The sequence below is a fragment of the Ylistrum balloti genome, unplaced genomic scaffold, assembly GCF_031769215.1.
Source record: "Ylistrum balloti isolate Yb309-2 unplaced genomic scaffold, AGI_CSIRO_Ybal_v1 Utg370714, whole genome shotgun sequence".
Lineage (NCBI taxonomy): Eukaryota > Metazoa > Mollusca > Bivalvia > Pectinida > Pectinidae > Ylistrum > Ylistrum balloti.
The window spans coordinates 29,365-45,190 of NW_026782426.1; the positions used below are offsets into that span (position 1 = coordinate 29,365).

General features: G+C 34.0%; 2 protein-coding genes across 2 annotated transcripts; one reads left to right on the top strand and one right to left on the bottom strand.

The window, feature by feature from the left end:
* Positions 1–814: 814 nt before the first annotated feature.
* Positions 815–6,144, bottom strand: LOC132557744 (vacuolar protein sorting-associated protein 26C-like). The gene is made up of 9 exons (XM_060222265.1): positions 6,093–6,144; positions 5,416–5,559; positions 4,889–5,038; positions 4,410–4,490; positions 3,709–3,783; positions 3,353–3,433; positions 3,022–3,118; positions 2,609–2,734; positions 815–1,855 (listed from the first exon to the last, which is right to left on the bottom strand). Exons 1-9 carry the CDS (start codon positions 6,141–6,143, stop codon positions 1,773–1,775), a joined length of 888 nt encoding a protein of 295 aa, XP_060078248.1. The 5' UTR covers position 6,144; the 3' UTR covers positions 815–1,772.
* Positions 6,145–6,645: 501 nt separating this feature from the next.
* On the top strand, positions 6,646–14,814 carry LOC132557749 (uncharacterized). Its single transcript, XM_060222278.1, has 7 exons — positions 6,646–6,716; positions 9,134–9,386; positions 10,331–10,553; positions 10,725–10,859; positions 12,380–12,611; positions 13,044–13,182; positions 14,389–14,814. The coding sequence occupies exons 1-7, from the start codon at positions 6,646–6,648 to the stop codon at positions 14,812–14,814; spliced, it is 1,479 nt and encodes a 492-aa protein (XP_060078261.1).
* Positions 14,815–15,826: the final 1,012 nt, after the last annotated feature.

Sequence of the window (15,826 nt, forward strand, 5' to 3'; positions counted from 1 at the left end):
TATTAAATTTCATTCTGAGTTTAACAGGTAATTTGATTCGCTCATAAATACTGAAATAGACTATAGCCAACTTTGTCCAGGTAAATACAGGTAACTACAGGTAATGCTTTTTTAAGATGTTGGCCGAGTGTGAATGAATCGGTCGAACTCAAGTACACATGTACTTTGTCGTTTGAACTCTTCTCAGTTACATACATAATACATATTTCTAGATATCATGGATCATTTAAACCCTAATCCACCACAGAAATATAATTTCATTTGATCCATCATACATAAAATTTTGCGGACAATCATTTTAATTGATGACTAGTAGAACCGTAAGGTCCGAAACCCATATCTTAAATGTGTTACAAAGATAAAATGTCCGTGCGAGCGATGGTATGAGGTCATTAGGCGGTGTTCATATCACTTCAGCTATCACGGGGTCAAATATCTTGTAATCAAAACAATGAATTAATTATAGCTTCATTTAACAGTATCTTAGAAGTTATTTGGACATACTAGTTTCCAAGACAGACGGACGGAGGACAGACACTGAAACCCTGCAGAATGTAAAGAATGCGATATGTTTGGTAATTTACCCTGTATACCTGGCCACTTTATTGATACATTCAGGTCCTGTACTTTTCAGTTCTACATTACTAATTCATTACCATGTGTGATTTATTCATTAAGTCAACAATGTTGGTATCAGGTGAGAATACCGGTCATTCCAATATAACTAGTATTTCCCTTATAATTTACAAGAGATTCGAAGTCCGAATGTCTTCACACAAAAATAAACAGACTAAAATAGATAGAAACAAAGACATTAGGAAGTTCAATCTCATTTATTGCACATAATTTTAACATAATAATTGATGTATAAGCACCAGAACCTGGCTCGTTAGAACTGCCCATTCAAGTCTTTTCTGAACTCCTGCAATTTCTAGCACTATGTAATGTACACTCCAGTAATACAGTATGTGGAATGTGATTTCTATGCTGATATTTACAACCATACCCCAATAAAGAAAGATTGAAGCCCATGTCTTTGTCGACATTTCTCTAAAAAAACAGAGTTCTATTTACTAAGAACTATGGTATGGTTTCCCTTGTAGTTTTAAGGCTATCCTCTGTCGTATCAATTGTTTCCTTTCGGATTTTAACACTGGAAAACTAGTAGGGTAAGCTGAACCTTTCCAAAGGAATAGATTTAATTTTCACTGCATTTACACTGATACACTGATAACAAGATACTAGCTGATACAAGTGCAAGACATAAGATGCTGGATTGATACAAGTAGGACATAAGATGGAGGATTGGTACAAGGGTAGGACATAAGATGGAGGATTAGTACTGGGTTTGGGCATAAGAATACCTTATCGTTTGAACTGTGTGAAATAATAACACTTTTTGCTAAATACATATGTATGTATTTCGTAGAGAAATTATTTGAAGGGAAACATTCAAAAAGATCTGTGGGATGTGATAAGATGGGGTAGTACCAATTATATATAATCATGTTTCCCTTCAAACCAAATTATTTCTCATGCAATAAAATCGAAAAATATTTTTAACATTTCAATGATGAGGATGACAGCAGCTGGAAAGTTGGAGATACTCTGTGGGTATATCAATTGATACAAAAATCAATTAATTTCAAAGGAACATTTTTTATATATATGTTTGATATATATTTATATATATATATTTTATTGTTCTTTACAATCACTACAACACAACCACTCCAACACTTTCTCACATTCACAATGGTGATTCTCTGTCTCTAAAATCTCGTTAACTTTATTGGGAAATTCTCTGTCACAAGATGGTCATCATGGAATACAATCACAATGTTAATTTCAAATTCTGAAACAAAAAAAAAACAACCATTAATTATTTTTAATAATTTTTAAATGAAATAATGCCATACAATTGTTAACAACAAAACTTAAGGAAAACAACACAAACAAGAAAACTAAACAAGAAACATGTTACATTCTGGTAAAAAAACAAACATTGACCTGCAGGTAAACAAAACAACATGCAGGTAAAAAATTAAACATTAATACACAGGTAAACAATACAGGTAAGATTGTCAAACAAGCAAACTACCCAATAAATCTTAAAAAATGATACAAACAAGAAAATGAAACAAGTACAAAAATTATCTGAAAAGAAAAATTGAAGCAGAAATGTTTCCAGGGCTCTCGATCTGCCAGATTTGGGGCCGAATCCCCATTCCCAATGCAAAATAGTATCTTTTTTCCCAATTAAGACCCGAAGTTTTCCCAATTCTAAGGAAAACACTATTATTTTTCCCAATTCTAAGGGCCCCGGACCCCAGTCCAAAAAATGGGATGTGAGAGCACTGGCTTTAGATGCACATGTTCCAAAACCGAGAGAAGCCTGCCAAGAAATGTCCACAAGAAGAAAGTTCTCCAACAACCAACATCTTACCTATCATTAGCTAGAATGTAATCTGTAACAGTTAGTGTCTGGATACTCGGATGAAGGTAACTGTGATAATAATGTGGTACAGTAAAGCCTCAGAAACGTTGGATTCCTCTCAATTTTCTGAATATAAAGTTTGACAGTAACTAGTACACCTGATATACGTACCGACTTTAAAATTGTTTGTAGAGAGTGTAGGACAGGTAAAGAGTCTGGGAAAGACCATGTGAATTGGGATAGGTATACCGCGACACACATCCCCATCAGCTATCTGTATGTTTTGTATCTCTGTTGCTAAAACAGCAAAAACACAAACATCACTTGTATATTACATATTTGTTTATGAAGGGAAAATTGAACTCTTTAAACTTAACACAGAAACACTGTTCCATTTTATTTCATAGACTTTTTCATAATACATCATAAAATTAAACATTAGGCATTATACAATATGCTTCAAATTTATTGGTTTTTTGTTTGTTTGTTTGGATATACAATATGCTTCAAATCTATTGATTTTTTGTTTGTTTGTTTGGATGATTTTTTTTTTTTCAATATTCAAAAAAATGAAATAGCCTTACCATCTTTGGCGTATCCTTCTGCACAACCACAGGTCTCCACTCGTACCAGCTGTATCTCTATAGATTTAATCTGCGACTCACAGCTGTCAACCATCAACTGTCAACAGAAAAAAAAAAAACAATTTACATATGAGTTTAGATGGGATAAGGTGGATAGCTTTTCATATACCTGTTTCAACCTGTTTCGTTTCATGACAAAAAAATATAAAAAATTATTTACATCTCTCACTCTTTTTCATATAATCCATGAAATAAATTGTGATGGAAGGGGAGATAATCCTTTTTCAGGCAATACACAAACTAGAGACAAAATGTGACATGACATACTTACCTCCCCTCTTAGTGGTGTTGTAATACACAAAGTTGATGACTCTAGTTTCCCTCGCACTTTGAACTTTGGGACATTTTGTTTCTGAAACAAAGTCACTAATTAAAAAAAAAAAGTATTTGTTTTGCATCCATGACAACAGATCTTTATATCATCACATCCCTAGATACTGTCATCATTAAGTTGCAACAATTTTCACTTTCCAACAAAATAAATATAAGTACAGTACATTTGTATTTGACATTATACTTCCACAGAATAAATGTTCTTATCACTTTTTTTGAAAATATAAATGAACGGATTGGAAGGAAATTTCGGAAATTATGCACAAGTATAAATGATCTTAATTAAAAACTTACCTCTTTAATATTGGTCAGTGTGTCTGGTGTTATTGTAAAGTTTACTGGCTTTAACTTGGGTTTTTCGTCTTGATTCTGAAATAAACACATTGACAACAAACTACACAATCAATGTGTCTAAAGTCTTTCATGGTTTTCAACTCATGAATTTTTCAAATTGAATATTTAACAGAAGAGATATTTTATCAGAATCGTTCCCCTGCATCAGTTATATAATGACATAGTAACAAGCCTTGTCGAAATAACATTATTACTATCCATTGTTACTTTCAGATAATGAAATTCAAGAAAGAGAAAATAAAAAATTTGCATAGAAAACTTGTGATTTACAGGGAAAAACATCGAAATAATCCACTCACATGTGATTAATTTCATCATCATCATATTCCGACATGATCTTGTTTTAATAACTCTTTGTTAAAAAGAAAACATGAATCCACTAGAACATTATACAACTATACAGTTATTCTGAAAAGGACCATGTATTACATGAAAAATTGTACAAACTTAATATTAAGCAATGTGCTATTTCAAAAATCAAACTTTTAAAATCTGAGGAGAGCATCTTGTGGCCTCTGGGCTGTGTGTAATCCTCGTTAAGAAAATCATATATTAAGTTAACTTTGAAATTTAAAATGCATATGTCAGATATTATACCCACTATATCAGGTGAAATAAGTGAACTGCTGGAGGAACTTTACCTTATATTCCACAATGAATTCACATATTTTCTGTAAGTCTTTGCTTAGTAAGGACCTTTTCATATCTACTTTGAGTGTATACTGAAAGGAAACAAATGGTATTACAAGAAAACAAAATGCTATCATATTATGTATAAATCAAATAACATGTACATGGTCAAGAACGAAGTTGAGCAACACAACAAAACAAAGAATGTGTGAAATACAAAGAATGCCTCCAGTCAGTTTAATCTAGTGTATTACAATAAATATCCAACACTTACGTCTTGCCATATAGAGTTACTTGTAATCAATCTGCTAAATTTTTGAAAGCATCTCATCTGCTGAGAGGTTAAAAGGCAATATAAGTGAATATTAAGCCCATTAAATAAGTTAATCATCAGTTTCTGTCGTTGAGATCTAAAGTCCTAAATACTCAGGACCTGGCCACCTTCCATTTTATACTTAATTATCCAGTTTACGAATTTCAACCACCATACCTGTATGTTAACAAAAACTCCATGATAAGTTTCATATAAGGTTTTATTTCCCTTTGGTTTCAGTGGAATCTCAAAAGGTATCTCTGTTTTTCCTGATGGAAGCCGGCCTGGCTTGGCTATCTCTAGTGTGTAATTCACCAACTGTATTGGCTGAAGGTTAAAGAAGAACCAAATTATATGATAATTACCTTGTTGTTGATGTCAACATACATAACATATTCATCAAATATATATATACATAAGCTTGAGATTATTTTTTGTGGAGAAATATTTTGATAATAGTTTTATCATGTATTATCATTCATGCATGATGAACATGGAAAATATGTTTCATCTTATAATTACCTTTTTCTGAAACAAAAACTAACCTGTTAAAATCAACATCTTCTGTAGATATCAGTCTGTTATTTATAATTTTCTGATTCTTGTTAATCAATTTCTCACACTATTTATCTATAAAACAAATATATAAGAACAAATGTGTTTCTTTCCTTATGGAGAAATATCTGGGTAATCGGACGGTTTACCTTGAGTGAGTTGTAGAAGGCTTCAAACAGACCCACACTTTTGGCACTGAGCTGAAGGGTAACAGCTCCCTCCATGGCAAGGAGGATGCCCTGGTGTTGTAGATCTCCTTTACTTTCTACCACTACCACCCCTGACACAAGGTCCTGAAACAAAAAGTCATACTTCTAAACATATGTCTGTCGAAGATTCTTATATGCTTGAGGAGGAAATGTCTAACATTCCTGCTTCTAAAATGAGTGCAGATAAGTATTTGCTGCGAATGCAATGACACAAACATCCAGTAACACATCACCAGTTCAATTAGTTTCGAAAGCATAATCTCAATAAAAATCTATGTTAACGGACACTATGATTATAAATTCTGCTAGAGTTATGCCCCTTGTACATATTTAAACGTACTTATTGTCTGTGTGTTTGATGTGTAGGCCTTCTGGTCTTTAGACGAATTTATCTTATCATGTTTGTTAGCATGAACTGCAGGATAATACTGTAACATCTCAGCTTTTTAATAAAGTAAAGAGTTAAGTTGACAATAGCATAAAGGGGTGTGGATCAACATATGAACCGTGTAAAACGAGGCATGTGATTAAAAACCAATTAGAATGCAACGCCCTTTTTAATTTCCATGAGAATACGCCATGTGCATCAATGAATCTGTATGTGATGACAAACTTACCCCCTCTTTATAAACTTTGTTGATTTTCTTCAATCGCAAGTCCAACGCCATTTTGACAGGTCATGTGACATGTGTACAAAAACATCCCTTATGTCATTTAAAATTAATCTTGTCATTTCTTTTGAATGATATAATGGACTTGCTATCGTCAATATTTACAGTTTTTTAAGTTTCATAATGAAATATTAGTTGTTTGAATATCCTTCAATTCAAATGAAATACAATATTATTGACTGAAAGTAACAAAAAAATTGATAACTTTTAATATGGGTATTTCAATTTAGGGAGGTGAAAAGAACAGCCGTTACTAATATACGTCGCTAAGGGCTTTTCGCCGGTGGTTACGACTAACCAGTCTGCTTCTGTGTGGCTATATCCGTATTATGTACATATGTCGGACGATTGTTTACCGATAAGACGAGGGCAAGATTTTTAAACTGATGCATGGAAAGTATGTAGTGCTTTTTTATATCATCACCGGAATAGCATCGTAGATTAGCTGACATTTAGTGACTAATTAGCACGCGCCAATTTAGATTTTATTTGAGCAACCATGGATGTGCAGCAGATATTAGCTGAGCATTTTCCTGATGATGTCTCCGTCACTGACCTCTGCGATTGTGGGTAAGTAAAACAGCAATCTACCTCACAATAGTGTCCTGACATATGGATTTATTGTTATGAAAATGAAGAAACAATATTACCTGTGTATGCCGTGAATGTGTGGTTGGTGGTTGGGGAATGGAGGGCAAACTATGATACCCCTTTGTAATATGTACCCCAATGAACAGTTGACTGTGACCCTCGTCAGTTTAAAAAGTTGTGAATGTGCATCATAGTAGTGACTGAGTCACATCGTGTAGGGTTGTACATGTACGCATGTTTTTATTCTAAAAAGGGAAACTGCTTCTGAAAACGTTTGAGAGATGACATAGACTAGATGATTCTCTTCATCTTATCTGCATGTCATCAATTAGCAGGTTTACCTTCTCTTTCACCTTCTGATTACATATTGGTGTCCTCCTTTATACCTGTCCCTGACACCTACAGCCCTCCAGTCCACATACACTGTCTCTATCCCTCCTTTACTATATCTGTCCCTGACACCTACAGCCCTCCAGTCCACATACACTGTCTCTATGTCCCTCCTTTACTATATCTGTCCCTGACACATACAGCCCTCCAGTCCACATACCCTGTCTGTATGTCCCTCCTTTACTATATCTGTCCCTGACACCTACAGCCCTCCAGTCCACATACACTGTCTCTATGTCCCTCCTTTACTATATCTGTCCCTGACACCTACAGCCCTCCAGTCCACATACACTGTCTCTATGTCCCTCCTTTACTATATCTGTCCCTGACACCTACAGCCCTCCAGTCCACATACCCTGTCTGTATGTCCCTCCTTTACTATATCTGTCCCTGACACCTACAGCCCTCCAGTCCACATACCCTGTCTGTATGTCCCTCCTTTACTATATCTGTCCCTGACACCTACAGCCCTTCATTCCACATACCCTGTCTGTATGTCCCTCCTTTACTATATCTGTCCCTGACACTTACAGTCCTCCAGTCCACATACACTGTCTCTATGTCCCTCCTTTACTATATCTGTCCCTGACACCTATAGTCCTCCATTCCACATACCCTGTCTCTATCCCTCCTTTACTATATCTGTCCCTGACACCTGCAGCCCTCCAGACCACATTTCCTGTCTGTATGTCCCTCCTTTACTATATCTGTCCCTGACACCTGCAGCCCTCCAGACCACCCTTTTGTTATCAGACTTGACACATTACATCTTCATACCAAACTTAATTTGAAGCAGTAAGACCAAATTCTTACTACATCACTGTAAATGTGTACTATCAATCACTGAATATCAGCTACATTTCCTTGTGGAGTTTAACTTACAGTATAATTGATTTTTTAACAATAAATCTGTTAGAGCTACAACAAACAGGGAATCACTTGAAATGTTTGAACAATTTCAGAAAGAGCAAAGAACGCTTTAAATTTAAATCTCCTTTTGAAAATGCTAATGAAAGGTTCCACAGAGTTCAGATAGAACTCACTTCAATTATAATTCATATCTATATAGTTTGCTATGAATTTACACACTAGTAATTTGAATTAAAAATTCACAGGCCGTTGGTTTCTGATGGGCTCTTAATTGCTTTATTCAGTCATGATAAAAGCGTGACAAACATTTGGCTAAGAACCTTCGCTATGACATCAATCTATTTCCTATTTTATATTGGTAAAATACTTGTTTATGCAAACATGTCACACCATGCCTGCCTGACCGTTTCAGGACATTGTTGACTTTCAAACTGATTTAAGCCATTACCGTATACATGATATCGATAGGAACATATTGAATTTTAATATTCCAGAGATGCTCAAATGATCTTTTGTATCTTTTTTTTTTAGTTTTAAAACATATTTGAGGTCATTTACACATAAAGCCAACAAGAGCTAATACCTATATCATAAAAGTCTTTGTTATTAACAAATTAATGTTGGGGTATTACACACAGGTCTCTACAAATTTGACATCTTACAGTATCATTAATCAGTTTTGTTAATTAAGAGATTTTTGGTCCTTACAACCATAAAAGGTTTGATATAAAAGGTCCCAGGGATGATAGGAATGATTTACAGTGCTTTTGTAGTGCCATCACTCTGAAATATCATTTATGGTTACATTTCTTACCTGGTATTTACTGTAGATCAAACATTTACTGTGTTTGTATGGTTTATGAATATAAACCATTATCTACACAACTATACATTTTTGTGCCACCACTTAACCAATGGACCGTGGCTTTGGAATTCATTTGACTTGCACTTTTTTCAATTTAACTTCCAAGAAAAATGATTCAGTATTTTCCGATGTTCATTTTTTCTATTGTATTGCTGAAATAGAACAGATTAGAACTACACTCATGCATTATTTTATAAGTCTATTATAACCCACACTAGTCCAGCTTTGGTGAACAGAGCAATTAATGAAAATTTTCTATGCTTTATTTCAGGCATCATAAGAGACGACATCCAAGAAATCCTATGCCAGGAAGAATCAAGAGAGTTCAATTTCCTGAAACCGATTACCAGTCAACTTTCAAGGCTGCCAAACAGCCCCGCCCACGTTCTTCAAAGAGACCACCAGCATCCCCAGGTGGTGTAAATGAAGTACTAAACAAGCCAATCAGAATGGTGTTTGACACAAATCAGCGAGACGACTTTAAGGATCCACAAGTCAAAGAACGTACAATGGCAATCGTTCCGGTAAGTGATTTTACTACTGTAAAAAGAAATTTGGGGGAAATGTTTATTTCCTTAATATTCTAAATACACTTTCCTTGCTAATAACTGCACATTTCTTATCTAAAATTGTTAATTTACTTAAACTTAGATCCAATATACCCTAAAGATGTATGTCAATTTATGCCACTTTTTTATCAAATTCTTGTAATTTTTAATGTTTTTATAAAACATTAGCATAGTACATGTGGGAAAATTATTTGTAAACTTATGGAGATCTCCAGTAGTTTTTAAACAAATCTTCTTACGATCTTGGAAAACTTTATCAACATACACAACTTCAGTTGTGTTTTCCTGGACATCTTTAAGATTTGCCTGTTTTTTGAAGAGTAACATCCCCTTGTTATTTTCTTTACCTAAATCTTAGTTTCCTTTATCTTTTTTTATCATTTTTAACCCACCATTATCAAATGGTTACAGGTCATTCGAATCATTGCATGTCTGTGGTCCATCTGTCCATCTGTTGTCTGTCCGTTTTAAATCAACATCATAATTATTCAATACTTACAGGATAAAAACACTGTTAGATCATGCATGTGATACTTGTCATTATAGAACAGAATTTTGCGAAATGTATCAATTAAGTCTGATTAGTTCCTATAGTCTTGTTTTTAAAAGATGTTGTTTGAAGTCTGAACTTTCAATGAATCCTTGAATTAGAGTTAAGACAGGGATGAAGGGGATGTTAAACACACTGTAAATTCTAACTGACCGTTGGTAGATAGGCAGTGTAGACTCCAAATCATTGGATGTTATTTATGGACATATATTTGTGAAATGGTAATGAAATTGCAACAGATCTTAGTAATTTGAATTCAGTAAATGTTGGGTTTTTATGATTAACTCTTAATTTCATTTGAATATAAAAGTTCTGAAATTCTAAGTCAATATATTATACACTGTTGAAGGACGTAAACTATGAGGCGTTGGATGTCCCTATGGAAGGGCAAACCTCCTATTCAGCCGAATTCATCAAAAAACCACTTCCCAAGGAATTCCGAGGGATGGAACCAGCTAGTAATTATGTCAGTTCATCTGCGAGGTTTGATGACAACACGACTAATAAGGATCACTTTAAGAAATGGGTCCGACAACCAACAATAACATTCGGAGAACTACCAAGCTTCACAGGTAGGTTTTGTTGTCTTGTATCTTAAATCAATCTTAACTCCATTATATCACAGTTGATTTCAATATCAATTAGTTACTTACATAATAGAGTTTAATTATTCAAAGATGTTCCTGAATCTTATGTTGTCGCCTGTGATTTGTATCAACTTAGTGACAATATTTCGGTTCCAGGATCTATATTGTTCCCAAACAATAAAAACAAACAGCGAAACCAGAACAAGAGTGAGACACGAGAGGAATTTAAAGGAGCATTTCAGAGGAGGCCGGACGCTGTCCGACTGGATGAGGCTAACATTAAAATGGAAGGTAAACTAATTAATATAAAATATTTCAAAGATTTCCCTCCAAGAAAAATCCAGTAACCAACTGAGCCAGTCCCTCCAATTAATCCATTTTTGGTGATATCATTATTAAGTAAATCAATTATTTTTAGTAATTTCACATTCATTTATCTTTCTAACTTTTATTTGATATAAAGACATCTGATAACTAACTTTCATAAATTTTTCACAGATAAAATTGTTTTATGTATATTAATTATTTATCATAATGTTTACTATTGACAGCTTTCAGGGATGATTTTGATATTACAGAAGTATGTAGTGCTGTATATAGGAACATTTTTTTAGAAAATCAGAAATTAGAACTGTCCTGACTGATCTGTTGTGTATAGTCAAGCTCATTTACCTGTAATTATAATAATGACACTGTAGAGTGTTATTTTATATGTGAATTTTAGGGGAAAACAGTTTTCTAAGATCTACAGTGAGTATAATAGTTGAGCACCAGCATGTTGTTAAATTTTGACAAAATCTGCCAGACTGACTAATTTTGAGTAAAATTGAAAACTTAAGTGAAGAATCCATTTGTAGGAGGTCAGATAGTTCAAATTCTACATATATAGTCTATATTCTATTGTCATTTTTTATCAGAAAAATTTAGATTAGAAACTTTTGGATAAATGATCTGCACCACTGATTTATCACATTGCTTTTGTTGATTCTAGAAATGTTGTTGTTGATAGGTATATCACACATGTAAACAGGATTTATATTTCTCATAATTTTCATGTTCTTTATCTACCTTTATTTAGATGATGGAAACTCAGTGCTATCTGCTATTCATAATTGCATGTTTGAATTTCTCCATGATTAAGATACACTTTAATGTACGGCTGTCTTTGTGTTTACTGTATCGTTGTCTGAGCATGTTTTAGCTTACACAAAACAAACACTGCTTCCTATGAGACCCAATATCACTGAAGATATTTTACTAGTATGTAGTGTCATGGTATCAGACTGAAATAAATTGAAATTGATCAGAATAAATTAAAAAGATCAACTTAAAGACAAAAAAAAAAAAAAAAAATAGAAAAATAATAAATATGCACATTTGTTAGGATCACCTTGTTTTTATTTAGAACTTATCATTCATATGTATTATATTTTATAACTACCCAGCTGGATCTGGCTTGAGTATCATATGAGTGAAGAGTCTTTTTGTCAGTAACCATCAAAATTCTTCAGTATGATAATGGCTATGTACATTTGGAGATCTAGTAATGAAAAAATGAGCTTTTCCATGAATCATGATTTTCATTTTGCAAAATAATACTTCGTTTGATTTTGCCCATATTTACTGCCCTTTTCAAAAATGTTCATATGAGTACAATTGCTAAAATACAAAAATATACAGCACACACTGACTATATATAGTGTGCAGATAATTTTAAAGCAAATCTGAAATTGCCTTAAGTGGTTTAAATTGTCACAAAATAAAAAATGACATTTTCAGTAAAGAAAAGGTTCATTTCTATGCCATTTTAGGTGAACTCTTTATGGATACCACACACAATGATACGTACAAGAAGATCGAGGGCCACCATAGGGCTGATGCTTACTTTCAAAAGCCGAAAATTGATTTAGCGAAAAAGTTAGGGGCTTTTCAAAAACAAACTCAGTCCATGAGAGATTTTCCTGGCTACACGAATGGAATGCCCACACGTATGCGTCCTGCATGTCCTCCACCTTCGACTATAGATCTCAGGTTTGATAACAAGTGAGTTTTCAGACAGACTGTATCGGTTCGATTTGAAATATATCCGAGTCAACATGGAAAGTAAAACATAGTTCAACATGGTGTCAGAATGATATTATATGATTGTCTTGTGATAGAGAATGTATTTAAATGAATGCAGTCCAGATTAAAACTGAAGTAGTGAGAGACATGAAGTGTAAATATATTAATTGTAGGAGGATGTTTATACATTGACTGTAAAATGAAGGGATCACAAGTACCATTCATATTAATACATCACAGTAAATTCCTAGTATTGATTCTGAATTTTACTGACTCCTTATAAAACCATAGATCTTTTTCAAAGTGACTGCACATACAAATCCTGAGTTATCATGTTTGGAATATTTCTTTTATCGATTGCTTATAAGAATTGGATTTGTTGTTATTTTGGAACAATTAATATGTGTTCAGGAGAGCGTTTGATACAGAACAGCGTGCCATCTACAAAGGCCATGATGTGATCCAGAACCCAATGGTTAAACCATGCAAGTTTGAATCTGATGAATACAGTCCCCCAACTGAGAAATTTTCTACCGAAACGTCACACAAGGTAAGGATTGTGTTACAGCTTGTCTATCTGCTAAACCAAAGCTCATTTCTTATCTTAGGTAGTAAACAATGAAAGCATATCCATAATGATTAAACAAGTAAGTCCTGAAAAAAAAAATCAGTATATCAAAACATTAGCATAGTTTTAAGAAATGGACCTAGTATATCTCGGGGATCAGTTTAGACAGAATGCAGTCATACTCAGACGTCAGATTTCGACAGGTCGGACCAGGTCAGGTTTAATACAGGTCTGACCAGAATGGTCAGGGATTGGTTTAGATCTAGGATATCATAATACTTCCAGGTCAGGTTTAAGACAGGTTTGACCAGGTCAGGTTTAAGACAGGTCTGACCAGAATAGTCAGGGATCGGTTTAGATTTAGGATATCATAATACTTCCAGGTCAGGTTTAAGACAGGTTTGACCAGAATAGTCAGGGATCGGTTTAGATCTAGGATATCATAATACTTACAGGTCAGGTTTAAGACAGGTCTGACCAGGTCAGGTTTAGGACAGGTCTGTCCAGGTCAGGTTTAAGACAGGGCTGACCAGAATAGTCAGGGATCGGTTTAGATTCAGGATGTCATAATACTTCAAGGTCAGGTTTAAGACAGGTCTGACCAGGTCAGGTTTAAGACAAGAACTCAAACTACTCGAATCAGATTAGACAGGATATCAAAATACTCCAGGGTCAAATGAGAAAGGAAGTCAGAATACTCACAGGTCTGTAAATTAGACAGGATATTAGAATACTCAGAGCCAATGATAAAGACAGGATGTGAGAATCCTGAAGGATGTAGATTAGACAAGATAACAGAATACTCAGTAATCAGATCAGAAAGAATTTTGGAATACTTATACTCAGATTACACGCAAGTTCAAATATACATTCAAAGAGTAGAGAAGATTGGATATCACAAAAGACTGGAGGCTTGATGTAGTAAACTTGAAGTATGCATTATAAAATTAAGTTGTATTCTGGTATGTCTTTGAAATCATTTTGTGGAGATTGTTGGAGAACTCAAATGTGTTATTATATAAGCCACATTTCACTTCATTTTAAGTGAACATTTATTAAGACACAGTTATAAAAAGGGTGAAAGGAACATTGTCATATTGACACTGAGAGAGTGAGAGAAAGCGATGATTAAATACACTGAGAGATATTGTTTCAGTTGATATGCCAATGATAAATTTTCTCTTACAGAAAGATTTTGTACCTATCGACATCCCCATGAACTTCATGCGGCGAGCGTCTGCCCCCAGTACAAACTACGTCCAGAGTAGCCATAAGTTTGATGGGCAGACCACAAACAAGGAATTGATGAAAAACTGGGGACCACAAAAACGGGTCAGGTACGGAGACTTCCATGAGAATCTCAATGTCCAGCCGATCGCCAAATTTGGTGGGATCAGTGTAACCAAGGATTCTTTCGTTCCAAAGGGCACAGTGGAAACCAAGGACTTCCGTCCTGAACACAAGGCCATCAATAGGGAGGGCGAAATTGACTTTGACACTGTGTACAGAGACACATTCCAGAAACCTGTTGTTAAACCATGCCGCGCTCAGATCTTCCTGGCTAAGCAGGAAATACTGAGACAACAGCGGGCGAAGGCAATCGCCTCACATTAATGGCTTAGTGAACAACAAGTTGTTGTATCAGTCCTTCAATGTAAAAAATGATAAGGTATATTTCACACAGTGTTTCGTTACTATGATTGATTAAAGAACCCATTACAGATAATTTTTTAACCTTTTCTTTTCAAGACCAGGCTTAAATTCCTAAAATCAGCTGCCTGGAATTGATAACCAACTGGCCAAATAATTGTATTTAACAAACAAACAAAAATTTTTTTTATGTTTGTTTCATTCTTTGCTTGGAAGAAGCGAAAATGACAGGAGATGATAATAAGGAAATATTGACATATTACTGGAATAGGTGAAAACGTTTTAGTGTTATAATTACTTTACGGAAATAATTTTCCTTACGTTGTACTTCATAATTGTTCTGTTGTACATTCTATCAGAATAGGACTTCAGATGTGGAAAGAAATGCCAGCATAATTACACAGTTTTGATCAGCTGTTTTTGTATTGAAATATTCAGTGTTACTGGCATTGTTCAATGTCTGTATTTTCATACAGTATATGAATGTGAATAATGCTTTATTTTAAGAAATATTCATAACACTTTCAGCATAAGATTTCATCATCCCATATCCTGTAATATTGTAAATGTGTAATAGCTGGTATAAAGTGACTGAAATCTGCTGGTGAGATGTGCTTATCTTTTAAAACAAAAGTTGTTTTCTAATTTTATATAATATGTAGAATCTGTTTCTTTGTGTCATCATCTTTATTTCATCACAAATATAAGATTTTAGAAACAATTAGGGTTTGTACATGATAATATCAGAAGTTAATTAAGAAAGCTAAGTGTTGTGATTGTAATTTTCAACATCATCTATACAGATATGTATCTAATGAGAACAGCTGAGTACAAGTACAATATATGTTGTATTTATAACTGGCTAAAATAACTTACATATTATTTATATATTATGATAGCATGTTTTTGCTTATCATGAAAAAATCATTTCATTCTGGTTTCTTTGATATCCTTTGGTAAATAATATTTTCTCCAA

What these genes read in the sequence shown, in the direction of transcription:
- LOC132557744 (XM_060222265.1), bottom strand. Translation starts at nt 6,143, where the DNA reads ATGGCGTTGGACTTGCGATTGAAGAAAATCAACAAAGTTTATAAAGAG. An exon ending in GAGTTTTTGTTAACATACAG is followed by an intron (nt 4,491 to 4,888) that starts GTATGGTGGTTG and finishes GTTTCCTTTCAG; the next exon opens with TATACACTCAAAGTAGATAT. An exon ending in CAACACCACTAAGAGGGGAG is followed by an intron (nt 3,119 to 3,352) that starts GTAAGTATGTCA and finishes TTCTGTTGACAG; the next exon opens with TTGATGGTTGACAGCTGTGA.
- LOC132557749 (XM_060222278.1), top strand. Translation starts at nt 6,646, where the DNA reads ATGGATGTGCAGCAGATATTAGCTGAGCATTTTCCTGATGATGTCTCC. An exon ending in GTACAATGGCAATCGTTCCG is followed by an intron (nt 9,387 to 10,330) that starts GTAAGTGATTTT and finishes ACACTGTTGAAG; the next exon opens with GACGTAAACTATGAGGCGTT. An exon ending in GATCTCAGGTTTGATAACAA is followed by an intron (nt 12,612 to 13,043) that starts GTGAGTTTTCAG and finishes ATATGTGTTCAG; the next exon opens with GAGAGCGTTTGATACAGAAC.